This window comes from Haplochromis burtoni, unplaced genomic scaffold (genome assembly GCF_018398535.1).
Source record: "Haplochromis burtoni strain Fernald_Lab_line unplaced genomic scaffold, NCSU_Asbu1 Contig_219, whole genome shotgun sequence".
Classification (NCBI taxonomy): Eukaryota; Metazoa; Chordata; class Actinopteri; order Cichliformes; family Cichlidae; genus Haplochromis; species Haplochromis burtoni.
Genome location: NW_024582580.1, coordinates 542,055 through 567,019, shown reverse-complemented (window position 1 = coordinate 567,019; position 24,965 = coordinate 542,055). Strand labels below are relative to the sequence as shown.

The following is a 24,965-nucleotide window of genomic DNA, read 5'->3' as shown; positions in this document are numbered from 1 at the left end:
GTGTTTACAGTGTGCAGCCATTTAAGTGAAGTCTATCTCTGTGTCTTTCCTCTCTTATATTGTCTATAATGAAGGGATTAGTAGGGGGGAAAAACTCTCAGTACAAGCCATTATCTTTCAGACAATAGATTTTTTGAAAGAAAGTTTTGTTGAGCCTTCATTAGCAATGGCCTCCCTCTGTGGTCTGAATGCAGGACACATTTGGAGCAATTACTTGACCAGAAAACAACTGTCAGTCATTCTTAAAGGGGAAGGATTCCAATTAATAAACCTCTTAAACTCTTTGATTTTACTAGCATTCAACCTCCAGCTTTGGTGTCTTGTGCGGTTAAGGAGGAGTTTTGTCGGGGGAGACATGTTGCATGTTCTTTCTGCACAGAACTTCAGCAGTAGGTCATTTGCTCAGTTGTTTGCAGGGGATTTCAAGGACTTAACAGGGAGTAACAAATGCCTACGGTAGATATTGTTAGAGTCAGTTGTCTACTTACGGACTGCAGAGACGTCATGTGCGCAGCCTAGCCTGTGGAAGGAGAACGAAGGAAGGTAAGATTACTTTATGTACTTTCTCGCTATGCATTCGCTCAAATATGTTGATAAACACTTTCTATAAAGCTGATTTATATTTAGGCATGAGATGAGTTAAATTCACTCTTTTGTGCCCTGAAGGCAATCACAAAATGTATCCAGCTAAATTCTTAACCATGCTGATTGCCTTCCTATTTGACAAACTTGAATCACATTACAATAGAAATGGGAATCAGTGTAAACTCAGAATCAGCTCAATTTAAAAAAAAAAGAAGAAAATTTTACTCACTCAAATTGTTTAATTATGTAAAATAGTTTTTACTAATTCATAATTCTTCCAACTTTTACCAGAAGCTAATATTCCCAATAGGGACTCCTGCTCTCATTTTAAACTAAAGGATCACGATGAGCAAACTGGGGCTCCCGTAAAGTCCCTCAAGACTAACAACAAACCGTTAAATTACCTTCAAGTGCAGAACTTTACATTTTTGTCTTTTTTTCTTTCCTTTTATTTCTTTTGCAGACAGATATGTGAATTGGCTTTGCTCTTGTGGAAACGGCCTGCACACTCCACAAAATTCTGCTCTGCTGCTCTGTGTGAAGCAGAACAACAGGTGCTCTGCCTCGTCTCACTTGGTAGCCTTTTGCTTTTCTCTGACAAGGAAAAAGAGACAGTGTCTCCGAAGGTTCGAATGCATTTGTCAATGGATACCCTGGGAATAGTGGATGATAGTTGCCTAGACAACTATGACATGGCAAAAGGTGCTGGGTCAAGTGCCGGAGGCAGGGTTCACAGTATCGATGTCATACTGGGATTCACTAAAGACCAGGACCCTTTACTCCATTCAGCAGAAAGTGATGAAAGCCAGAAAGCAAATGAAGCAAACCCTCAGGATCCTGAAAAGATGGTCCCATCGGACCACTACGCTCACCTACCAGACCTCGGAGACAGCTCCCAAAATTCTTCCTACCATGGTGAGTCTTTTAATAAAAGGCATAAAAACCAGGAAGTTTTTTCCTCTCAGTTTAAATCATTGAGGGGATTTTCTTGTTAACCGACTAAAGAGTGGAATTAAACCTGTACTAAGGTTGTTAAGATCTTGTACATCCAGTTTAAACATAGTACACACATTTCTGTATCAGTGCTCAGGCGCTTTAAGCCATCATGTTAATTGAGTTGCTTTTCTGAAACAACTTGTTTAAATACACTAGTCTTGCACCTCATGCAAAGCTATTTAACAATAAGATGCAATAAGTTCTGACAAGTGGTAAAGTAACTGACAAACTGTAATATTTAAGTTTGTGTACATGCTAAGGACAAAAAATAAGCATTACTCCAAACTTTACAGCCCATCAAATTCAAAAGTTAGCCCAAGTGTTTAAATAACTTCAAGCACCCAAATTAAACTGCTCACTACTGAGTTTCATCAGCAAAAATTATACATAGATGAATAGATGGTGTGGTTTAATTTTATCTATATCTTTTGACTAACGCTCTTTTATACAAAATGAAGATGTGAAATACATTTAGTGTCTTTTACATAATTTTACTTTACTTTCACTTCGGCACTTAAACAAGAAAGAAAGCTATCTTACTCTCTTCATACTTGTTAGCTGCAGGTGTAGCTACTAACACAAAAACTGATTACATATTATTATGTTTTACTTGTAAAGTAACTGGTACATCTCACTGGAAAGCAGACCATCCAGTTTGCCATATTTCTTCCTTTACCTTCTGAGGATGAAAGTAGTGCCTGTCGATACAAGCAAGGCAGGTGGGACCAGTTTGAAATAACAGCGAACAACATCAGCATATTTAGTCAATTAACAAAAACTGAGTGTAATAAGTATTTAAGAATAAAGTTAATTGTCCTGCATATATCATAACCAGAATTACAAAGCGCTGTAGAACAACTAGATAGAAAAACAATTAAAAACACAGTTTATGTGTATGAATAAACAGGTTACACAGACAGGAAAAATAATAAATACAACTAAAACAAAAAGACTAATATAAAACAAAGGATAAGCCCCAAAATATATTATATTTTCTTCACTTGTATAACACTTTTTAGAACACATCGATGCAAACCAACCAATTCTAAAATTGAAAAACAATTAAGTTTAACTGGATGTTTTAACCTCTTAAGCCCCAAGCCTAACTGATCTCCTGCCTTTTGCCCCCGTATCAGGGGGCGTTGGGGCTTAAGAGGTTAAAACTTGAGATGTACATGGCTCAGATCTCCAAGAATAAGAATTATTATCGTTATAGAGCACATCGTTCATCGTGGTTTTAGCACAGAAAAGAGCTTGATGTCATTTATCGGGACCAAAGATAAAGATTTAATTAGTTGTATCTGACAGTGACTTGACTGAAGAGGATTTGTGTCTCCCTGGTCTTTCCCAGGAGACAGAGCTGTTTATTTCATTAGCAGCGAGCTGAATGACAACAAAGGAAACGGTTGATATGTAGTATGGTTCCACTGGCTTTTATTGAGGGTTCCTCATTAGCTTAAAAAAACCTATGCGCTTTTATTGAGCTTACATGCTATATGCTACAGATATGTCATGCTACATTGCTATATGTTTTTAATTTTTGGGAAAATGACAAATTTCTTCTGCCTTGCACACTTTAAAGAGTTAAAACCGTGTGTGATTATAGACACCTCCATATTTACAGTGGCCATGCTTCAGTGTGACTGTTTGCTGGACAACAATACATATTTCATACACATTTTGTGGACAAGGGTTGAATTCTGGACTGTAAAAGATGACACACACAAAAATCCTGTATATGAAGGATGAAATAAAGCATGGTCGAATATACATTTCTGTGCAACTGCTATTTTATTACATATCTTTATCGTGAGTCTTTATCCCTGCAAGTTAAAAATATAATTCCAAAGCCAAACAGTAGTTCTGCACCAGCTTTGAAACTTGTACCTCAAAACTGTGTTTTAATATTTAATGTAGGGTTTACTATAATGTGCATTAAACACGAGTCCCTTTAAATAAGTTTTAAAGTTCGGCAGTTTAGGTTGATTTGACTGGACGCGACTTTAGAGAGGCAAGGCTGAGATGGTTTGGACATGTGCAGAGGAGTGATAGTGGATATACTATATATAAGGTTGTAGAGGATGAAGCTCCCAGGCAGGAGGAAAAGAGGACGACCACAGAGAAGATTCATTTATGCAGAGAAGGAGTAGGTGAAAATTGTGACAACAGAGGATGCTAGGGACAGGGTGAGGTGGAGGTGGAGGTGGAGGATCCCTAAAGGGAGCAGCCAAAAGAAGAAGAAAAGCAAGTTGGTTTGTTAAATTAAACATAAAAAAAGAAAGCAAACTACATTGAAAGATTTGGAAGACTGTTCTTTGATTTGTATAAAAGCAGTCACTTTCTCCTCACGTGCACTTTTAGAACAAAGATACTTTTTATCCATGACCATATTGCGTGGAACGATTTGCTATGACTAATGAGCTTTGGTACATCACTCACATGACTCCCTTGCTCTACATCCATTTCTTAGAAAGCACAATCGGCACTACAACTGTTTACCTGGCTCGTGCAGAAGCCAGTTGTCAGGGACTTGCAGGTTTAACTGGTAGCATCTGTCACTATGGGATTACTGCAGGGAGGAATTCAGTGAAAGACATGATGTCATTTAGACCTAGCCCTAACCCACCCTAAGGTTCATAAGCCTTTAAAGGGCTTTGAAAAGAGTTTTCAATCATTGATTTGTTTTAACATGGAAGCTAATAAAAGATTTCACTTTCTTAGTTGGTGGTAGAATAATGCATAAAACATTTCCCCCAAAGTATTCACTTCTTATTAGAAAAATCTTACATATATCAACTTTTCTCGGTTTCTGATGACTGAAATAACAAAGGGCAATTAGACCATTTATTATTGTTTGCCATAAAGTGGAAATATATAACAAATGCTGGACATTTAAGTAGTGTGCACTTTAAAACCTTAGTTTCACTGCTCGGTTGTGTCCTTTTGTTGTTGTTTTTTAGAATCTGACATTTTCTCTGGTGACAAATGTGAGGGAGAGATGAGCAACTTGCAAAAGGAGGCAGATGATGCTGAGGGATCACCAGAGACCACTAAAGATGAAGAGCACGCTAAAAAGAAACACAGAAGAAACCGCACCACTTTCACCACCTATCAGCTTCATGAGCTGGAGCGAGCCTTTGAGAAATCTCACTATCCAGATGTCTACAGCCGTGAAGAGCTGGCAATGAAAGTCAACTTGCCTGAGGTTCGAGTTCAGGTAAAGGCAATGTATATGAAGATATAAGCACATGTCATCCAGATATTCTCACAACCTAAATAACACCACATGGACTGATGGATAGTGTTTACCAATCTTCCAACAGAAATCCATGAAAGAAATGAATATTTACCAACCGTTTGTGTTTAATGAAGGGTTAGAAAAAATCAAAAAAGTAATATGGAACCTGAGTGGGATGGTGTTGATATGGAAGATTATTTGTTCACCTTTTAACAAACATGCTTTTTCTTGGAGGATTCATTATTCAAAGCTAATGATCCAATGGCCATATTGCCTGAAACTCTTTGGCATGATTAATGGGCTTTGGTACACCTGACTCCATTTCTTGGAAATTCGAATCACTGTTTACCTGGCTCGTGCAGAACTCAGTTAAAGTCTCTGTTTAGATTAGAGAAGGCACAGACTTACAGGTTTAACTGGAAGCATCTGTTACTATGGGATTACTGCAAGGGAAAATTCAGTGAAAGGCATGATGTCATTTGCAAAAGGTGCAGCTATTGGTAGTAAAAAAAATTGTATTTTATTCAGAATCAATTTTAAGGATTTACTTAGTTTTTTCACCATGCAATCATATAGCATTTAACTGTTAATGCCCTTTATGTTCACTATTGCCCGGAAAGCAATTGTCCACTTTTAAGTCAAATACTGTGCACACAGACACAGAAAAAAATATTGCACCAACTTGTGTTATTACTAGAAAATACATTTGCAGCCTCCATAGTCTCCAAGATATATTTTATTAATATTTTAGTTCTTGCTAATGTAATTCAAGGCTTCCTTGTCCATGCATTTCATATCATTTTGTTCGGTTCAGGTGTGGTTCCAAAATCGAAGGGCAAAGTGGAGACGTCAAGAAAAGATGGACACCACAACCATGAAGCTCCATGATTCCTCCATGCTATCCTTCAACCGTCCACCGATGACTCCAAACGTGGGGCCAGTAGCCAATCCAATGCCGCTAGATCCCTGGCTGACCTCACCTATTTCCAGTGCCACACCCATGCATACCATTCCAGGTTTCATGGGTTCACCTCAGAGCCTGCAACCCACCTATCCAAGTCAAAGCTTCCTTAACGCCCCGCCAACGATGGTCCAGTGTATGCAGCCACATATGGGGCCACCTCCTTATCAGTGTCCTCCCAGCTTCAATGACAAATACCCAACGGAGGATGACAGGAGTTCAAGCATTGCAGCACTCAGGATGAAGGCCAAAGAGCACATTCAGTCAATGGATAAAACCTGGCAGCACATGTGATGTGAAGCAGACAGATTTGATTTAGCTGGTTCTCTATCACATCAAGACTCCACTCTGTTACATATTCCATATGTAGGGGAAATGATTCCCCTTTGTCAGGGTGTGCGGATACTTCTTTAAGACACTCCGGCTTGCCCAGTCAGGCCCCACAGCTTGATTATAAAACAGCTGTGGAGATGTGAACGGAATGTGTCTCCGAGCCTAAAGGCTGGAGACATAGTCTCTCACTCAGAGATCCGAGGTTACAATGTAACCACATGTTCCGTTAATGTTTACAAACTCCCTTTAAAGCGTTTGACTCGTGTTCCAGTGACGCGGACACGTGATACCAAAGAATTTTTTTAAAATCTATTTTATGTCTAACAAACGTCTAACCATTTAAAAAAATCACTTTAAAATGTTTACCCTTGTTTTAACCCTACAAATACAATTAAATCCCTGCCAGGTTCTTGAACAGACTCTTGTTTAACTTTTGTAATCATTCATTTTGTAAACCTTTAGTGAATCTCTATTGAACTGAGATGAGAGATGATACATAGAGTCATGTTGGCAGAAGTAGCAATGTTTTTGTATTGTACTACAACTTGATGAAAAATTCATACTTGAGATTTTATAATTGAGTTGTGTTCTGACTGTTTTGTGGTGGTAAGATATTTTACAACACACACACTGTCACCGTTTATGGATGCATTATGTACATGTATTAATGATATATGTTATTTCGATATAAGATTTCCCAGCTCCTATGAAGTAACTATGACCAATTAGTTGCCTGTTAAAGGGCTCCAGAGCTCCTCTGTTTTATTGTAAATTTAGTTAGTTTGATGTTTTTCTTTCAGTTGCTGCAAAGAAAGTGAAAATGTGCATTCAAAGCCAGTTTTCCACTAATATCAATTTTATTTAGTCTTTATAGGGAATATGAGTGTTAATGGGCTTTTGAAGAGCACCGAGTTCTGATGGGGGGAGGTTATCGTAAGTCATGGAGCGTAATCTATCTTGGAGGCTAATCTAAACAGACATGCACACCTCTTAACACCTAATTACTGCTTTTAAAGCGATTAACCCTGGATTCTCAGCCATAGACAAAGTGCCCTCAAATGGCCCTGAAAACTCTTTTTCGAGCTCTGGTTTACATGGCCCCTGCTATAAAAATGTGACAATTATAATATTAATTAATTGATACAGAAAATATATTTTTTTAATCATGATTTCATCTTCATGTTGATCCATTTTGTCTGCTCATTATTTGAATGTTGACTAAATATTCACTTAGGTCAGGTGGAGTTGGAATTAAAAGATTAATGGGTGGTGGAAGTCTCTCTTATCTCTTGGAATTAGAAGAGTTGAATGTTGGACCACAAATAAACAATCTTTTACTGGCTTGGCTCAGAGACATGTATGCATTAAGTCAATGCTGAAGGGTACTGGAAAAATGTTCCCTCTCAATTTTCCTTCTGCTTCTTATGGAATTTGCAAGGACTTCTAAATATGCTTAATTCTATATGTCAAAAGTACTGTATTAGCAATACATGTAGAAGGGTAATACTAATAAGTAAGGTTATGAGGGAAGTATTCACAAATATTGTCTGTATATCCCATCCTTGAGAAACTGCACCATCAACAGTCAGTTTTACAGGCTTTGCTGCTCTTAGTGATCACCCTGATCATAAAACCAAAGAGGAAAAAGAAGATTTCACAAACGTTTGAAGATGTTTGTTTTCTGTTTTCAATTATATTTCGAACCCCTTTATGTTTTTAGGAACGTGACTTTTATTTTCCAAATGCAAGACCCAGAATAAAGTTACAGAGCACAACTGTTGATTGTGGACCTTGTTTTTCTCTCCACGCATCCATTAGCCACCAACATGACTTTGTACTGTTAATGAGTGCTGGTGTACAATAGGCCATGTAAGATGTGACCGAGAGAGCTGGCCTGACGGAGGCCTGTTGTGCTCGTGCAGGCCTGTGGAACCTTGCCAGGCTGTTAGGCAGATGAAGCTCCACTCCATCAGGCCCAACCGGGGGTGTCAGGGGCCCTGCCTGCCAGGACGCTAAGGCCACAAGGGCTCAAGCTGTATTGAGCCCTTGTGGCCAGTAGCCTAGGTGGCATAATTGCCCCGTTTATTTTGGGACCAATGATTGTATAAAGGGCTATTATGCATCCAAGTACTCTGCAACAATGCCTTTTAAACCTTTATTTAATCTGGATGAAAACTCTTGAGATTAAGAACCTCTTTGGCAAGAATGTCCTGGGCCTTCTGAAGAAATCTCACGCAAGCACACCAACAACATGCAGTCCACACAGCAGCGCCCTGCATGGGCTCAAACTTACACTTGCTCCACACTGATATGTCTTGTCTGATAGACACCATGAACTCCACAACCATTATTTTTAGGATATTTGCCATCAGAGATTGTCTGATTTTAGAAAAGCCTCTTATTAGAGGTGTTCAGGCTCAGTATAAGGAGTCAAAATTCTCTCTCTGCTTTGCTTTGCAGTTAGAGTGCAAATAAACGAATACCATTTACATGCCTTAGTAGTTAAGCACAATAAAGCAGTAGAATGACTTCAGATGAAAACTGTCTATGCTATATTTAGCCTTAACCAATTCTCACCACACCTTTGTCAGAAAGACTTAAAGCAGCAAATCCCAGAATATGTCCAAGACACACTCAGAAACAGCAATTCATTACACAAATTATTGTGTTATTTTGCTTGGCCAAGCATGACCTTCTCCGAGTCTCAGGCTCTAGTTAACAAGCTGGCTAGCGGGACGTGGTCCACGGTGGAAATAATGAGAGTAAGGAGCGGAAATAATTGGGTTTGATTAAGAACGTTTTTTAAAGGGACACCCTTTTCCTCTGCAGATCCCTTAGAGGATGAGGGGGCTTGAACACTGGCGCCAGTTGTTTGTCTTTGCTCCCGTCTTCACTTTGAAAATAAGTTTCTCAAACAGTGCTCCCTGCTTTGTCTCACAGACCTGCATGGCTGTATTTACAGTTTTCAGAATGATATTTTTCTTCTGAATAACCATTTTTAATAATGACAAAGAAAAATGAAATAACACTTCACCCTTTATCGAAATAAACGTTTTAAAGTCAAAAGTAATCACTAGTTTTTTTCTTATTTTAATTCTCTAATCGTATATATAAAAAAAACGCATAGGAGACAAAAACATGACCAAAGTTTTGATTATTTATTTCATTTCAGGGATCAGTTTATTAAGTAAACATGTAGTTTAAGTCACCCACACTAATTACCCAGCTCAGAACACAAACATAAAATTGAAAAAGATGAAATTATTTTACACCACCAGGAGGAACTGTCAAGACTCCATCTATGTTAAAAGAGTATGCTTTTCTGAAGGAAATGTAATTATTTCTGTTTTTATCACTTTTACACGTTAGTAAAGATAAGCAACTGTTTTTTATTTGATGTCACAGAGCAGGGCAACCCCACGCAGGATCCAGTGGTCTGGTGACTGGACTGTAGGCAACATCACTGCTGTGATGTAGTTCAGGTCTGTGCGCTTTGGCTTCTTGTAGATGGGGCACACATAAAGCTCAGGATGCGGAGGGGCAGTGGAGTTGACAGCGAACATGTGAATGACAGGCAAGGGTGTAAACAACACTTTGGGTGAGGACTCGATGAGACGGGTGTTCTTTCTGTCCCAGCCAGCACCATCAACGTACAAACCATAGACATAAACTCCCTCCTATTGAAGAAAGGCAGTCAATGACAGGATAGTCCATTATTTTATTCTCTCTTTAATAAAAAAAAAAAAAATCTGTTAGTCAATTGCCTGTTATTCACAATTTTCAGAAAATACTGCATTTTAACTCACTGTTGGTGAGGCTGTGATCTCCTCCTTTGTGTGCTTGAGTACTTTGTTGTTGAGTGTGACCATGTCCAGAGCCCAGCCTTTGTTCGCTCTGGTTACTTCTTGCCTCATGGCTGTCAGAAATCCTGCAAACATCCAAATAAAGACAGGATTAGCATCAGTGTGAAGGATTTTATTCCCAGTTGATGGTAACATTTTTGGGTTTTCAACAGACTGACAGCTGGTTTTATTTATCTTCATTTAGCTTCAAAGTACAGTGTTAGGGATCGATATCAGCAGTCCTGCTTGTTTTCTCATTGGCTGTATATGATACCAGTAAAATGCTCAAAGGTTCAACTAACCCTGTGGGTTGAAGAAGCCTGTCATCCAAAATGTTTTTGGTCTTCCTTCAAACACCCAACTGTGGAACTGTTTGTTTCTCTCCAGGAGCTCAGTGAACCAAAAGCCTAGTGTGGAAGACTCCCAGGAGATTTTCCTCCACAGGTTTGGCACACGGGCATCAAAAATATTGTCGAGGGCATCACGTAGGTTCTAGGAGTGAAGTACAAACTTTAAAACTTCATGAGTGCAATTAATCGTATAGTTTAATCACCATGTGTAAAAAAAGAAATAAACCATTTCTGAAGTTAACAGTTAAAATGATTCCAAATATGGGGCGGGGGATCGTGGCTCAAGAGTTGGGAGTTTGCCTTGTAATCGGAAGGTTGCCGGTTCGAGCCCTAGTTTGGACAGTCTCTGTCGTTGTGTCCTTGGGCGAGACACCTTACCCGTTGCCAGTGTCCGGCAGCCTCGCCTCTGTCAGTGCCCCAGGGTGGCTGTGGCTACAATGTAGCTTGCCATCACCAGTGTGTGTGAATGACTGGATGTGTAAAGCGCTTTAGGGACTATTAAACTGCTATATATGTTAATATTTGAACAGAGAAGTAAATTTACCTCGCTCATTATTATAGTGCCATCGATGGCCAACTTCAGGTCTGTCAGACTTATGCGCACCAAACTTATAATCCTTTGCATTCGATCTACTTCCTGACGTAGGAAGATGTTCATTGGGTTAAGCGCTCCCATCTTCAAGAGCCTCGCTTTGACCTTAACCAATCAAAGTGACAGCCATTAGATTTTAGTTCATGTAAACGTGACAAAAAAGCATTTGAACAGACAAACTGACCTCATGAGGTACATAGTTAGGAGGCAGCTTCTCCAACATGTCCTGTGCCATGTTATAAACAACAGACTCTCGAGTCACTCCTGATCCCCCTCCACTTTCCTTGGGCTGAATATTTGTGATTGTGTCTAGCACTTCAGCAGATGTGTTTGTCTGGTACCTGGTTAATATTCGTTACAGAGCAGAAATGCGTGGTTAGCAATTATATCAGCAATTACAAGCAAAGCATTCAATGCTTCATGATGACCACATCCTCTCCTTACGTGATATCAGCATTAGAGTGCAGTCCTAATGCCTGGGGTGAATCCACAGTGGGCAAGCTCTGAATAGATTCCATGTACTCCTCCACTGTCTCGCACACAGGAATCTTATAGCCCGTGTAAAAGCAAAATGCTGGATCAAACATCTTTTTATTGAACCACACCTGCAGAAAGAAATGCAAAATGCAGAGTAACCAGGATATAAACCTTTATTCATCAGTGAAAGGTAACTCAAAAACAAACATAAAACTGGGATTCTTACACGAGAGAAACACTTCAACAGGCGTTTGTCATAGTCATCTGTGACTCTTCCTCCATATTGCACCTCAGCTAGCATGTATTGCACAGTTACCCATGACACATCATGCTGGAAAAAAACAAACAAACCACACACTGGTAAGTGAGGGCAGACGATGCGAACTCATTTTTCTTTTTTAAACTGTCCCAGATGAATCCTCACCTTCTTGTAGCGACAGTCATCCAAGTGCTTTTCAACAAATTCAACACTTGCTGTGAAATCAGCTGAGTTGAACTCATAAGGTATGTTCCAACCCAATGGTCCGAACTTGCGTCGCTCCTTAAAAACAGAGGAATAAATAAATAAATAAATAATTTTAAAAATATGAAACCAAATCAATTTACATGGCTTCTCACCAGGTCCTCTAAAAGGTCCTGCCTGACAGCATTTTTGTCTTGGTTACACTGGCTCCCCAATCAATCAATCAATCAATCAATCAATCAATCAATCAATCAATCAATCAATCAATCAATCAATCAATCTTTATTTATAAAGCACTTTTCATACAGAAAAAATGTAGCACAAAGTGCTTTACATAGTTAAAAGCAGCCCACCCCACCCTCCAACTCACTCCCCACACTCTCAATACACATATATCCCCCCACCCCCACCACACACACATACACACACGCGCACACTTAAAGAGTAAAAATTGGGCTGGACTCGCATGAGCCAAGTGAGGAAACACTATAACAGGGAGCCGTCTGCACCGGGAGCCGGTCACAGACCGCAGCCTCCAGGCTGGGCACACAGCCGGAGGGAGGCAAAGGAGCCCCCCAGCCAGGCTGAGAGGACCCCAGAGACCCAGCAGCCACGGTCAATCACAGCCCCGGTGCAGAGAGCGCCCTCCGAGGAAACACTGGAGATATGATGCAATACGATATATATAGGGTAAAATGATAAAATAAATAAGAACAGGATACAATATAAATATAAATAGAATAAGAAGATTAAAAAATGAATGAGAATAAAATCAAGCAAATATTAGGTAAATCCTAAATTAATAATAGAATAACAGGATAGAATAAATAAGCATAAAATAAATAAACGCTAAGTAAAAGCTAAATTAAAAAGGTGGGTCTTGAGCCTGTTCTTAAAAACATGTACGTTCTATGCGGCCCTGAGCTCCTCCGGCAGGCTGTTCCACAGACGAGGACCATACCACTGAAAAGCTGCCTCTCCGTGAGTATGTGTCCTGACTTTAGGGACAATCAAAAGGCCAGTACCAGAGGACCTCAGGGTCCGCGAGGGTTCGTATGGTAAAAGCAGATCTGAGAGATAAGAAGGCCCAAGACCATTAAGACATTTAAAAACCAATAAAAGAAATAAAAGAAAATTAAACCCTAAACTGAAGTTTAGGGTTTAATTTATAAATATGGCGATCACTTTCAGAGCCTTTCACAGTCAGATGCCTTCTTATATCAGTGAATTACTTCAACCAAACATGTCTAGATCTCTGGTGTCACCTTATCAATGCTTGTTGGCTGTGCCTCGGTCCAGATTAAAGACAAAAGGTGATGTGATTATGGCCGCAGAGCTTTGGAACTCGCTTTCATTGAAACTAAGATCTCTGGACACTGTTGATAACTGTGCACGTTTGCTTTTATTTAGCATTATCTTTTAAAGTGTTTATTTTTAATTTGGTTTATATCAACTTCTGAAAATGTAAAAGACTTTGAGAATTTTGTTCTTGGAAGGCGCTATATAAATAAACCGTACTAAAAAACAATCAGGATCAGAGTAACTGCAATTAAACTTTGACAGACTGGTGAAGGTTTTTAAATAACTGCAGTATAATTAATAAATTCAGATAGATTGCCAAAATGTTGCAATCAGTGTGTAATCTAGCTATATTCTTATGTCAAAATAGGTTACTGAGGGTCATTTTGTAGTTAAATTGTCATGCTGCAGACACTACATTAACTTTTGTGGGGGATTTCCAGATGGTAATTAATGCCAAATTAAATTAATTAATTCATGTGAATTTCTGTATAACCTGATATCACCGCATTTTTTGCATGATTGCATGAAATTTCCAACTTCACCCAATTCAATTAAAAAAAAACTGATGTAAGACTGTAAGATCCCAAGCTGACTGCACACAGGCTCAATAATTCTGGTGTGGTTTTCAACCAGTTTCCCCCTAGTGTGCCTTTAGAATTCAGAGTGATGATTCTCACTTATCATAACACACACAATTCTCGAAGTCAGTGATCCTTACATTTGTATATTATTCTGGCCTGAATCATGTCAGGAGCTACACTGATTATCTTAACCTGGACAGTACCTGCACAGCAGTGTGGAGAAAGGCCACACTGTACAACAAGGGCTTCCACGTGGGCTGGTTGCATACTTCCAACTGCTCCTGTGAAATTCCTGCAAATGTTCGTTTCAAGCCAGCACGTATTCCCTGGGGTGGATCGTTAGTAAATTTGATGGAGGACTAGAGGTAAAGGGTTGAGAAATATTTGCTTTAAGCTTGTACACAGCATCGGGTCAAGATGGGAAGTAATAAATGAAGTGCTGCAGCATACAAAAGCTTTGTCAAATGTCACCTGTAAAAGTGTGATGGAGAATCGATTGTGTGGCTCTGTGGTGATCCACACTCTAAAAGTATTGTGCATGGTGTCTGCAGCTGTGATAGTTTCGAGCAGCTCATCCATAAACTCCAAGCCCAGGTGACAGTTTTGCAGTAACACCCAGCCTCCCTATACGTATCCAGGTACAGAGACCACAGATTAGGTGAAATACTCAGCCATTATTAGGGTTATAGTACAATGTGATTGGATATCGTAAAGCTCTTCTTTAATGCTCTATCTGATAGAACATTACTCAACAAGCAGTATATCTGAGAGCAGACAGAAACAGGTCAGCAAATTTGTGCATGAGCAGGGAGGGAGATGATTAGCAACTGGAAAACAAAAACTCATGTGCTAAAATGAAAGGATCATGCTCTTCATTGAATTGTATTCACACCTCTATCATTGATGTCTTAACAAGCTTCCTTGCATGCACCTCTTGTCCTTGTCCCATGGAAATTGCACTACATTCTGTAGGATGAAACAATGCAATGACAAATCATCTTCTAAGTTAAAACTGCAAATTAAAGGTTGTAGTGTAGTGTAGTGTTTTATGGTTTAGTCAAACTCACTAAGTTGAAGTTTCTTAGCTAGTGCTTCAATTTGCTCTGTGGGATCTGAGCCCATAGAAAGGAAGCAAATTAAAGGGGTGCGAGGGTCACTTTCCTCCCATGTGCTGTGAAGGTTCAAGATGACAGGCTCAGCAAACCTTATGCCCAAAGAATCTCCCACATATTTTACAGCCTGAGACAAGGTACGGTCAGGACACCAGGACCTGTGGGAAAAAGAACCCAAACTTATATGGTTATTGTCTTGTGTATGTATGTGTGTTTAAAAACACAACCACATAAAAAGACCAGCAGGACAATCCAACCTTATCAACAAGAGTTTATGGAAAACATCAAGAGAGTTGTATCCATCTGGAATGACACCTTCTTCTGGTGCATCAAGACTGACCCAAGCTTTCCAATGTTTTCCACTTTGAGACACCTATAAAATATATCAATATTAACTCTGTAAGTACACAACAGCAGAAACCTCAAATTTATGATCTGTGGAAAGTAGCCTCACCTGCTTTACAATGTTTGTGAATTGTGGCAATTTGCTGAGCTCCACCAAGTTTAGCCATACCATATCCAAGATCCAACTGAATGGTTTTGAGGGGCAGGTCTTCAGGTCCAGAGCCGCTCCACCTATTTAGACATTTAATGAGCTCATCATGTTTTATAGCAATAACAGAAAGGTGCAAAATTACATTTCCTGGAAGTGCCGATGACCTCACCTTTAATAAGAACCTGAAATTTGTTGTGCTCTATTTTGTTATTCTGTATGTCAATCTTGAGGGCCAGCAAAAGGGTAAAGATGAACTTGTGGTTTTCATACAAGCCTCTGACGGTGTATCTGAACACCTCAAAAGTCAGATATTCAATGATGTTTTCAATTCGCTTCTGAGTTTTTGGGGACTTTTCAGACCTGCAAAAACAAATTCACAGTAAGAGTAAGTAGACTCTTACTTGCTTACTCTTACCTTACTGTTAGAGTAAGCCATACTTACTCTAATGTGAATTTTATCAAAGCCTTATGCTTCATACTTCATAAGAGACACACATTTTTCAGTATATAAACTGGTACTGGTGAAAACATACCTTTCCAGTGACAGGTCAAAGATTTTGAGGAACTGACTCAGGGACGTCTGGTACATGACATTAACCATGCTCATCTCTGTGATGAGGAAGTAAAGGATGCTGCCTCGAGAGGCAACAGGACGATATTCTGCTTGAGCTATATAGATCTTCACCTCTGCTTCTGCTGCAACGCTGAGCTTTGCACTAACTTCTGCTGCGGTTTGCTTAGTTGTAGTCAGAATGCCGATCATGGACTCGTCATCAACTAAAGAACCTTTAATCACACAGAAACAGCTTTTTTAATAGAGCAGTAAATAAAATACAAGTATGTTAACATACAGAAGAAACAGGGTTACCCTTAGTACTGCTGAGTTTGTACAGCAGGTTGTCTTCCAGCTCTTGCATTTTTCTCTTATTAGCAGTCACATCTTTAATTAGCTTTAGTCTTTCGGCTTCTAATTCCTATTAAATAAATAATTGTAAAATTTCTGTGTAACCAAATGCCCCATCAATATTACATGCAGGATACTGAAATAACTTCAACAAACACATTTAAAAAATGCACTGATTTTCACAATTCATTAGTACATTTTCTACCACCAACCAATGTGAGGGGAGACTGTTTTCCACTGACCTGTTTCTCTCTGAGGATAACACGGCCAAGCAGCTGGTTCTCTAGACCCTTCATGTTAACAGTGAAATCAATGATGGAAGTCTTGGCACTGACTTCTGGGGAATATGCTGGATTGGGCAGCTTGGTGGTTATATAGAGTTGGAAACCATCCATTACATTTACTTCTTTGTCTCCCACTTTGACCTAAACAAATCCGATTTATGAGACAGCATGGTTTAAAGAAGTAGACGTAAAGATTGTTGAATGTTAATGGTTTGATGTTTACCTTGAAACTTGTCCCAGATTTGACGAAGTTTTTCTCAAGGACATTGTCCAGCACAGGATCCAGATCCTCAGCTATATCTTCAATGAGCAGTGGATTTCCCAAAGAAAGAGAGTCTTCCAAATGATTACGAAAGAACTTGTGCTTCAGTGATGTGACCTGAAAAGACAAGACAGCTTGCCTCCATAAGATGCATAACTAAAACAACCAAGTTTGTTAAAAGTTTGTTGTAATCGACAAAGTACTTGGAGTGAATTGGCCATTTCTTTTTTCTTTATCCAAGCCTTTCCCTGAGTCTGAGGATCAATGAGGAGGGGATATCTTGTTGCTTTTGAGACAATGATACCATTCTGCACAGACAGGTCATCTCCAGGGAGTCCCTGAAGGTTCCACTCACTTATCTTAAACAAAAATAGGATGATTAAAGTCTTTAATAAGTCACAAATATCCTTTGAGATGCTAGTAGATATGCAGAATTAGATTTATTTTGTTCTTACAGTGGGAGGGTCCACTAGGGCAGAAATGATGTTGAGATTTTCTGTAAAAGGGATTTTATTACTCTTGAGCTCTGCCTCCCAGATGTCCTTCAGCAGGATATCACGGAAACTCTGGTTGAACGGCCCGCAATAAGACAAGAAACCAGTGAGCTGCAGCACGTCACCCACCAGTCTGCCAAGAAGAACAGAAGCAACTTGCCTCATTATTATTCTACCCCAATCAATACACTGCAAAACTGCAAGCAAACATGCAGACATGAAAAACAATCCCTTCCTAATACAATATTTCAATATAAAATGTGATTTTCTTTGTAACCTACCTGTTTATCTGTGATTTAAATTCTTTGCTCTGCTCTGTCCAGCGAACTTTCTCTCCACTAAGTCCATCAATAAGTGCAGATGCAGTCTGCATTTTATTCTTGCATTTCTCAGCATCATCCAGCAGGTCCTAAAAAAGACAAAACCTTGAATGATCTACAATTTCAAATTCTACATAAAGGTTTATGCAATATTAATAACATTTATCAGGGTGTACTGCACCTGTTTTTCTTTCATAGCAGCATCACATTTGGCCTTGACTTTGTCAAACTCTGCTTGCTTCTCAGCAAGCTGAGCCTCTGCATTCATTAGTTCATTATTTGCAATTCTTAGTCGGTTTTCTTGAACAGCCAGGTTAGCCTGGAGAAAGATAAAAGACACTGAGATTCACAAAAAACATATGAGGCACAGAAGTTTCATTACACATACTAACTAATATAACAAGGCTATGAGCTAGAAGCTAGGATTAAAAAATATTGACCTCTAAATTACAGACTCAAAGAAGAAAGCTTAACAATACAAGTACAACAGTCCCATGTCAGATCTACTTTGTAAACAAATTATGTCTCTCTGTCACATTGAGCATTAACATCACCTTAAGTGGCAGCACTTCTTTGTTGATCCCAAAGAATGTGGACATAGCCCGGGTCCATGCTAGCAGACCAGCTACATTACCACACACCTTCTTTGCATTTTCCATTGTGTAATCTTCCATATCAAAGTAAGGCTGTAGCAGTTCTACTGATTCCTCATTAATTTTGTCTTTCTGGAAATGTTGGAGGGACGTCATGAAACCAGCAGCACTCATAAGCTAAAAGAGGACACAAACATATGGCAAAGGTATCAAATAAAATAGCATTCAGTGATGTGCAACTCTCATAAACCTACATTTTATTCTCAGGAGACTACAGAAAACATCAGATGTTTAAAGTGAGAAACATACCATTTAAAAAATGAAAGATTCAGCACAAAGCCATGCTGTTGTGATAGAGGTATGAGGATGAGGATGGCTTTGTGTCCATGTTTTCCAAAGATTTCCAAATTTTAATTCAACTGATTACAGAATAGTTTTCCACTTTTAAACAGGATTTAGCCCAGGGACGACAGCAATGTTACTGCATCATGTGCAGACTTGCAGGCATGGTGAACTGTTTTTAACTGACAGTACCTAATCCCTTGTGGTGTTTTCCATGACATAATCATGCCTGTTTTTAAACAAACTGTATCATATTGATTTTTAGACTTGCCCTCTGCACACAGATTTCTCAAGATCTTCATAATCGTGCAATAATATTATGTACTGTAGATGATGAGCTATTCAGTCTATCTATATTGAGGAACACTGCTGTCAAATCATCTAATTGATTTGTTACCAATTAAGCTAATTAAGCTAATTGGTTGCAAAATGTTTCTCCTAATATTTAAATATTAGGCCTTAAATATTTTGCTGGAAAATAACTCCATTTAGTGAGTTTTTATAAGAAACGTTTTTGTTACCTTCAGTGCTTCTGCCCACGATGGCTTAAGACACTGTCGTTCAGGATCAATGGAGACAGAGTCTAACTTCTTTTGAAACAAGAGAAGGCAGGAATCCATGATCCGCATAATCAGATGTGGCGGCTTGGCTAATTTTCTCACAGTGGCAATATCAGTTGGCTTTATGGTCTGTAAAACATTTAAAATATATGTACTGTGTACATACAGTATATATGAGAGAAGTACTTGTGTATGTAAAAAGTAATCACAGAGGTCTCACATTCAGTGCGGCTTTAGCCTCTTCTAAAGCTGGTTTAGCAGCCTCTAGTTTAGCTTCAGCAACAATTTTCTCTTTTCCAATCCCCTCCACAATTGTCTGGGCTTTATCCTTCACAACTTGGACCTCATTCTTTACAATTGTAGCAGCTTCAGCACTGACTGTTACCTCTGCCAACACCTATGTAAACGTAAAACAAGAGTTATAAAATGTGTAAAATATATACATAATACACATAACATTATGTCTATAAGTTGTGCATTTTTTTTGTGGGGGGGGGGGGGGGTGTCACAGGAACCACTATGTATTATTTACCTTGTCAGCTTTGACAGATGCTACAGCAAGCTCTTTTTCCTTTACTTTCAGTTCTTCGGATAGCTGAGCCACAGACTCACTAGCCTCTTTTAGTTTCTCCAACCCTGGAAAACAATAACAATTTCAAAACCCCTTTTACCTGAATAATCTTTGCAAAGTAATCCATACATGCCATCTACAGATTTCCTATTGAACTTTCTTACCAACATTCATGCGTTCTGATAGTATGTTGATGCTGTTATACTTTTCAGTGTACAACGTTTTGTAACCATTTACAAAAGAGAGGTAGGATTTAGGGGTAACGTGAGTTCGTCTTCGGAATCTAAAAGATAATAGATACAATGCTGCATTGATGTAAAATACAAATTATATACAAATAAAAGAAAAATTTAAATTACATACATGAATATAAAATCATTTAAATGTATATAAAAATATCTTCTGTGTTTTCTACCTCTCAAAGTAGCTTTCACATGTGACAGATACTTTGTCATGGTATGTTCCCATAGCCGTCACCACAGACGCTTTGACTTCAGCAGAACAAACCATATTAAACTCAGACAAGAAATAATTGGATACAGCCACCAAAGCCTCATTTGGCCAAGGGGTGAACCAGTCCATCGTGCAGCCAGAAATCAACCCTGGAAACTTCAGAGACCGGGAGCGAAACTTCGGTCCCACCTGTCAAGGTTGTGAGACAAAATGTGCTTCACCACAGACTCATACAAATATGTCTTTGTGTATCTTTAATGTAATATTATAAACAATACAGGTGAACAAACAATACAAAGTCCCAACATCTGAGTCACTGCTTTTGTGAAACAAGCATACAAATCTTTGACGTACCGGTGAGAAGCAAAGAACAACATGGAGATTCTTTCTTGACCGTGAAATAAAATACTCGTAAAGGTTGTCAAAAGTTGGTGGAATACGAGGAAACTCCTTTTTCATCACAGGTATTAGCTTCTGGGTGATCTCTTGGATCTCATCTTTAGCAAAAAGATTGGAAACCTGCAAACAGTCAATTCACTATGAAGTCATCTGGACCAAATATGGCCACAAACGTGGCAGTTTTTAATTACATGGTCTAAATTTTGACTTTCAGCTTGGATCAAAGTGGATTTTTGTGGATTTAAATATATCTGAATTTTTTTAAAGATCCCCACCTCTCCAGATGAAAGAACATTGTTGAGGTACTCAAGGAAGGCCTCATTCTTGATATCATTATCAGTAAAGATAAAGGTGATGCCTTTGCCTTCAGCCCCAGCTGTCCTATACAGCACTTTCAGGTCATCCAGGAAATTGGTCATGTTGTATGTTCTAATAAGAAGACAAACACTATAAATTCTGCTAATTAGCTAAACCCCAGATGATGCACATGTGTTTACATGCCATAACATGCCAGGTGCAACCATGTGTTTTCATCATGCTTTTGACCCTCAATCTATGGCTTGTGGATCCCTGGGGCTCCAGGGGACCCAGTTTAAGAGCCACTGGTATAAGGTCCTTACCTTATAATATAAGCAGCTTGAGGTAACTGTTGTGAATTGGCACCATATTGAGAATATTAAATTGAGCTGAACTGAAGTTTTAGTTTTTCTGTTCTTACCTGGTCAATGTGATCTGGAAGACGTGGTATCCAGCTATGAATGAGGCTAGCCGCGTAAGGCTCTGTTTACCTGATCCTCCGACACCCACAAGCAGGGCATTTCCTTGGTCAGTTCGAATTATTCGTGAGATCTAAAGCATTGGAAATCTTCAATAAATCAGCATTAATTGTAGCCAGATATAAAGGAAATGTATTCGTTGGGCTTGTAGTCTGACCTTGACGAGATGAGTCATTGCATCTGTGAAGAAAACCAGATCCAGAGTCGAGCCTCTTATGATCTCATTGTGTTGAGTCTGATACATCATTAGTTTCTCTGATAAGAACTTGAAATTTGGCACCTGAAAAAGTGAGTGTTTTCTTTCTGATTACTATGACAGCTTTCTATATCAATGTTCAACTGTATCAATATTGTACTGTGGTTATAAATACAAATCTTTTACCAGTTCATAAATTTTAGGGGCATCAAAACACGCATCCTCCCCTTCTTCTCCAGTTGGCTCAGGTGCATCGCGGAGAAAGTCCACAAAGTATGGCTCAGGATGAAGTTTTGGGACAAGGCTAGGCTCAACATGCTCTTGGATCACCCGGGATACACCCTTCTCAAACCACTCTCTGTCCTCTGAGCAAATAAACCTACAGCAAAATGATGTTTCAATTTTAGCATCTTTGTTCTGCTTATAAAGTGATTTGATGGATGTGAGAACTTTACCTGTCAGCAATCACCCTTGTACATTCACTCTTGAAAAGAGCCAAGAGGGTAGGTATATCATGACACTCCTCTGCCTTGATGTTTAACATCCCTTGCCAGATCCGAGACAAATCTCTCAAATTGAAAATGTAGTGGAACTTGGATGGTGTGGGAAGCATTTTTACCTTCAATGTGAAATCATCGAATAAGATGTCTTTATTAATACATCCACTTTTATAATCTGTTCACATCATCTTTTAAGTAGTTACCTTTGTCCACTGCCATAAAATCCTCCCAGCAGATACAAGATGCTTAACCATATCTGAAATGCTCTGCTTGAACTTTCTGCATTCATGGAAGTAACCACCACTAATTATACCTGCAAAAAAAATTGCATCAAAATAATCTATTTGTTGATACAACTAGTAATGAGGGGAAACAAATTTTGAGGTACTTACCAAAGATCTTATCAATTGAAGTATTTGATGGCAGAGTACAGTTAAAGACAGTAAACTGCCTCTTGAGTCTTTGAGGGATGTCATTTCTCCCACCACCAGGGTGAATCATGGCAGCAAGTATCTGCACATCTTCAATAGTGGAGAAGTCTCCTGGTTTGTCCAGACTGTACATGCCACTCATTTCCATCATCTGTCGAACTATCTCATTGGTGATCTGATTTGGAAAGTTATATAAAGGAGTTATGCCTGAATTACTGTTCAGTGGAAAATCTACACCGTAACCTTCCACATAACCTGACATGCACCTTCTAAAAATGCATTTATGCATTTACGTGTTTTTGGTTATGTCCTAAGTTATGATGTAGATTTCCCAGAGAAGTCTAAATCAAACTTTACTAAGACTGGAAGCAACATGAAATAGTAAACAGTATATTTGTTGTTTTGTGTATTTTGTAAAATAAATATATTATATACATATATATATAAATACCTGATCTCCCCATTCATTGACAACTGGCATGTTTATATCATCAATAAAGACTGTCATCCTGCGTCCTCCTGGGGGTCCATAGGTGCTGCCAATTCTTTTCTCAATGTAACTTTCCACTGTTCGCTGTATATGTATGTATATAAAAAAGCTTTTACTAACAAAAAGCCATATAGAATTTGATAAAGATAAATATAAAGAACATTTTATAGGTTACATTTTACCTGAAACATTAGGGGTTCTGTTGCAGATGAGAAGTTCAGCGTCTTTGATAGGTCTGTCTCAGGATCATATTTTTTTGTGTAGCTTTTTATCATCACAGTTTTAGCAGTTCCTTGTTCTCCAATGAGCAGCACAGCCTATTTATACACAAAATTTAACTGTAACAGAAGTACATACCAAGGATAAACATATGCCCTTTTATTTAATATTCATATTTTAAAGGAGACCTTGTGTTGTTTAGCAATGGTATCCAGCAAAAAAGAAGTTCTTGTGTTATCCACATTGGGAACAAGAATAGAAGTGTAGTCAGGCAAATGGTCAGTTGGATAGATATAATCACCCACATGGTTGTTCCAATGACACCAATCACCTGAAATAAAAGATGAAGCTCTTATAGTAATTACATTTCAAAATGCAAAAGACAGCATAGGGGTTTTATGTATTGTATAAAATGTTTTTACCATTTGTGCCAATCATGTACTCAAACATAGTTTCCCCTGGCCGTGTTGGAGGAACATCAATATTGCTTTCATGACCTCTGATGTAAGTCTCTAGTTTGTCTCTATCATCTAACTCCAAAATGGCGCCAAGGCTCCACATCAGACAGAAGGCAAAGAGACGCTCAAGGTGTTTGCTACCAGCAAAGCCTCCTGTCTCCTTGGTTGGGAGGAGGCCTTCCAGCAGATTCACAGACTGAAGGTGGAACATAATGAGACAATTCAATATTTCTAATTAATTTAGAAGCATCATCAATTTCTTCTCATTTGTCAGAATACATACCTGCATTACATAGTTACACTCCAAAAGCTCCATTTTGGGTTTAAGGTTCTGCTTCATATACAAGTAAGCATCCTCAAATATCTTGTCATATAAACTTAAAATACTTTCTGCCTCCTTTGCATTGCGCTTGTTAGCCCATCCCTAAAACATAAAGGCCACATTCCATCTGAATACAGTATTGTAACAGCAGCACTGATTCTTTTCTCCAAACAGTTTTTGAATGGAAAATTTCAAAAAACAAGCCTACCCTGAGTATGGGTTTCCAACTGAGAGCTGATGAGCTCATGAAGACCATACCCACCCGGGACACTGTAGCAGGGGAGGCATTATCCATGTTGTGCACCTCAAACACCAACTTGCAACATGGTGACATTGTGATGCGGTCACCATTAGCCAAGGTCAGTGTTTTGTTATCATCCAACACAGAATTAAGATTCTCAATCCATATGGCGTCGACAGGACCATCAAGCACAATCCATATGAACTCCCCTGAAGTGTTCACATTTTAAAGAAATGAAAAATTATATATATATATATATATATATCTCTGTGTGTGTGCAAATATTCATTAAATATTGTATCATAAACCTTTCTTAGCTTTGAGTGTCCTCCTCCATAGTGTGGAAAATATCCCATCTGTCCAATCATTGGTGGCTGCATCAAGACGGCCAAACATCTGCGCAGCAGTGATTGCTTTGGGGTTCATGCGCATCTCCCTATGCGGGTATCCACATTCAGTCATAGCTCGCATGAGAATGTTGATGACTGTGGTCTTCCCAGCTCCACTTGGTCCTAAAGTCATCAGCCCATGGCGCACTCGTGAAGTCTCATAAAGCTGATAGTGATGTATCAGTAAGAAAGAGTTATTTCCAAACAAAATCCAAATAACAACAGCAGATGAACATGCAGATGGTACCTGAACAAGCTTGAGATTCCAGGGAGGATGGTTGATTATACCGGCTGACTGCACTTGATGGGCAACAGCTGCCTGAAGTTCAGCATATGTGCTACTATCCAGCTGGATACCAGGGAACAGGTCATTGATGAGACTGAGGAAAAGTGACTCATCCTCATCCACCTGAAACACATTACATATATATAT

General features: G+C 38.9%; 2 protein-coding genes across 2 annotated transcripts in view; one reads left to right on the top strand and one right to left on the bottom strand.

Annotated features, from left to right (window-relative positions):
* Positions 1-288: 288 nt before the first annotated feature.
* On the top strand, positions 289-7,889 carry LOC102295913 (retinal homeobox protein Rx2). Its single transcript, XM_005936659.3, has 4 exons — positions 289-543; positions 1,049-1,500; positions 4,542-4,798; positions 5,634-7,889. Exons 2-4 carry the CDS (start codon positions 1,218-1,220, stop codon positions 6,072-6,074), a joined length of 981 nt encoding a protein of 326 aa, XP_005936721.1. The 5' UTR covers positions 289-543; positions 1,049-1,217; the 3' UTR covers positions 6,075-7,889.
* A 1,360-nt stretch (positions 7,890-9,249) lies between these two features.
* Positions 9,250-24,965, bottom strand: part of LOC102296516 (dynein axonemal heavy chain 8) — a 38,782-nt gene continuing 23,066 nt past the window's right edge. Inside the window, 45 exon segments of the mRNA XM_005936661.3 lie at positions 9,250-9,790; positions 9,920-10,041; positions 10,258-10,447; positions 10,850-11,002; positions 11,082-11,238; positions 11,342-11,502; positions 11,601-11,705; positions 11,799-11,915; positions 13,924-14,079; positions 14,192-14,344; positions 14,613-14,686; positions 14,788-14,990; positions 15,090-15,205; positions 15,287-15,408; positions 15,498-15,688; positions 15,862-16,114; positions 16,197-16,302; positions 16,475-16,657; positions 16,740-16,895; positions 16,982-17,137; positions 17,234-17,405; positions 17,554-17,681; positions 17,774-17,911; positions 18,147-18,362; positions 19,049-19,216; positions 19,308-19,484; positions 19,620-19,723; positions 19,823-19,941; positions 20,074-20,300; positions 20,466-20,630; positions 20,786-20,939; positions 21,229-21,359; positions 21,444-21,566; positions 21,669-21,861; positions 21,938-22,101; positions 22,186-22,295; positions 22,375-22,588; positions 22,865-22,987; positions 23,086-23,220; positions 23,311-23,453; positions 23,545-23,776; positions 23,864-24,004; positions 24,111-24,352; positions 24,452-24,698; positions 24,780-24,941. Coding sequence (XP_005936723.1) covers positions 9,503-9,790; positions 9,920-10,041; positions 10,258-10,447; positions 10,850-11,002; positions 11,082-11,238; positions 11,342-11,502; positions 11,601-11,705; positions 11,799-11,915; positions 13,924-14,079; positions 14,192-14,344; positions 14,613-14,686; positions 14,788-14,990; positions 15,090-15,205; positions 15,287-15,408; positions 15,498-15,688; positions 15,862-16,114; positions 16,197-16,302; positions 16,475-16,657; positions 16,740-16,895; positions 16,982-17,137; positions 17,234-17,405; positions 17,554-17,681; positions 17,774-17,911; positions 18,147-18,362; positions 19,049-19,216; positions 19,308-19,484; positions 19,620-19,723; positions 19,823-19,941; positions 20,074-20,300; positions 20,466-20,630; positions 20,786-20,939; positions 21,229-21,359; positions 21,444-21,566; positions 21,669-21,861; positions 21,938-22,101; positions 22,186-22,295; positions 22,375-22,588; positions 22,865-22,987; positions 23,086-23,220; positions 23,311-23,453; positions 23,545-23,776; positions 23,864-24,004; positions 24,111-24,352; positions 24,452-24,698; positions 24,780-24,941 — 7,290 coding nt within the window. The 3' untranslated portion in view covers positions 9,250-9,502.

Coding starts and splice junctions, on each gene's coding strand:
- LOC102295913 (XM_005936659.3), top strand. CDS start 1,218: ATGCATTTGTCAATGGATACCCTGGGAATAGTGGATGATAGTTGCCTA. Junction 1,501..4,541: donor CCAAAATTCTTCCTACCATG/GTGAGTCTTTTA, acceptor GTTGTTTTTTAG/AATCTGACATTTTCTCTGGT. Junction 4,799..5,633: donor TGCCTGAGGTTCGAGTTCAG/GTAAAGGCAATG, acceptor TGTTCGGTTCAG/GTGTGGTTCCAAAATCGAAG.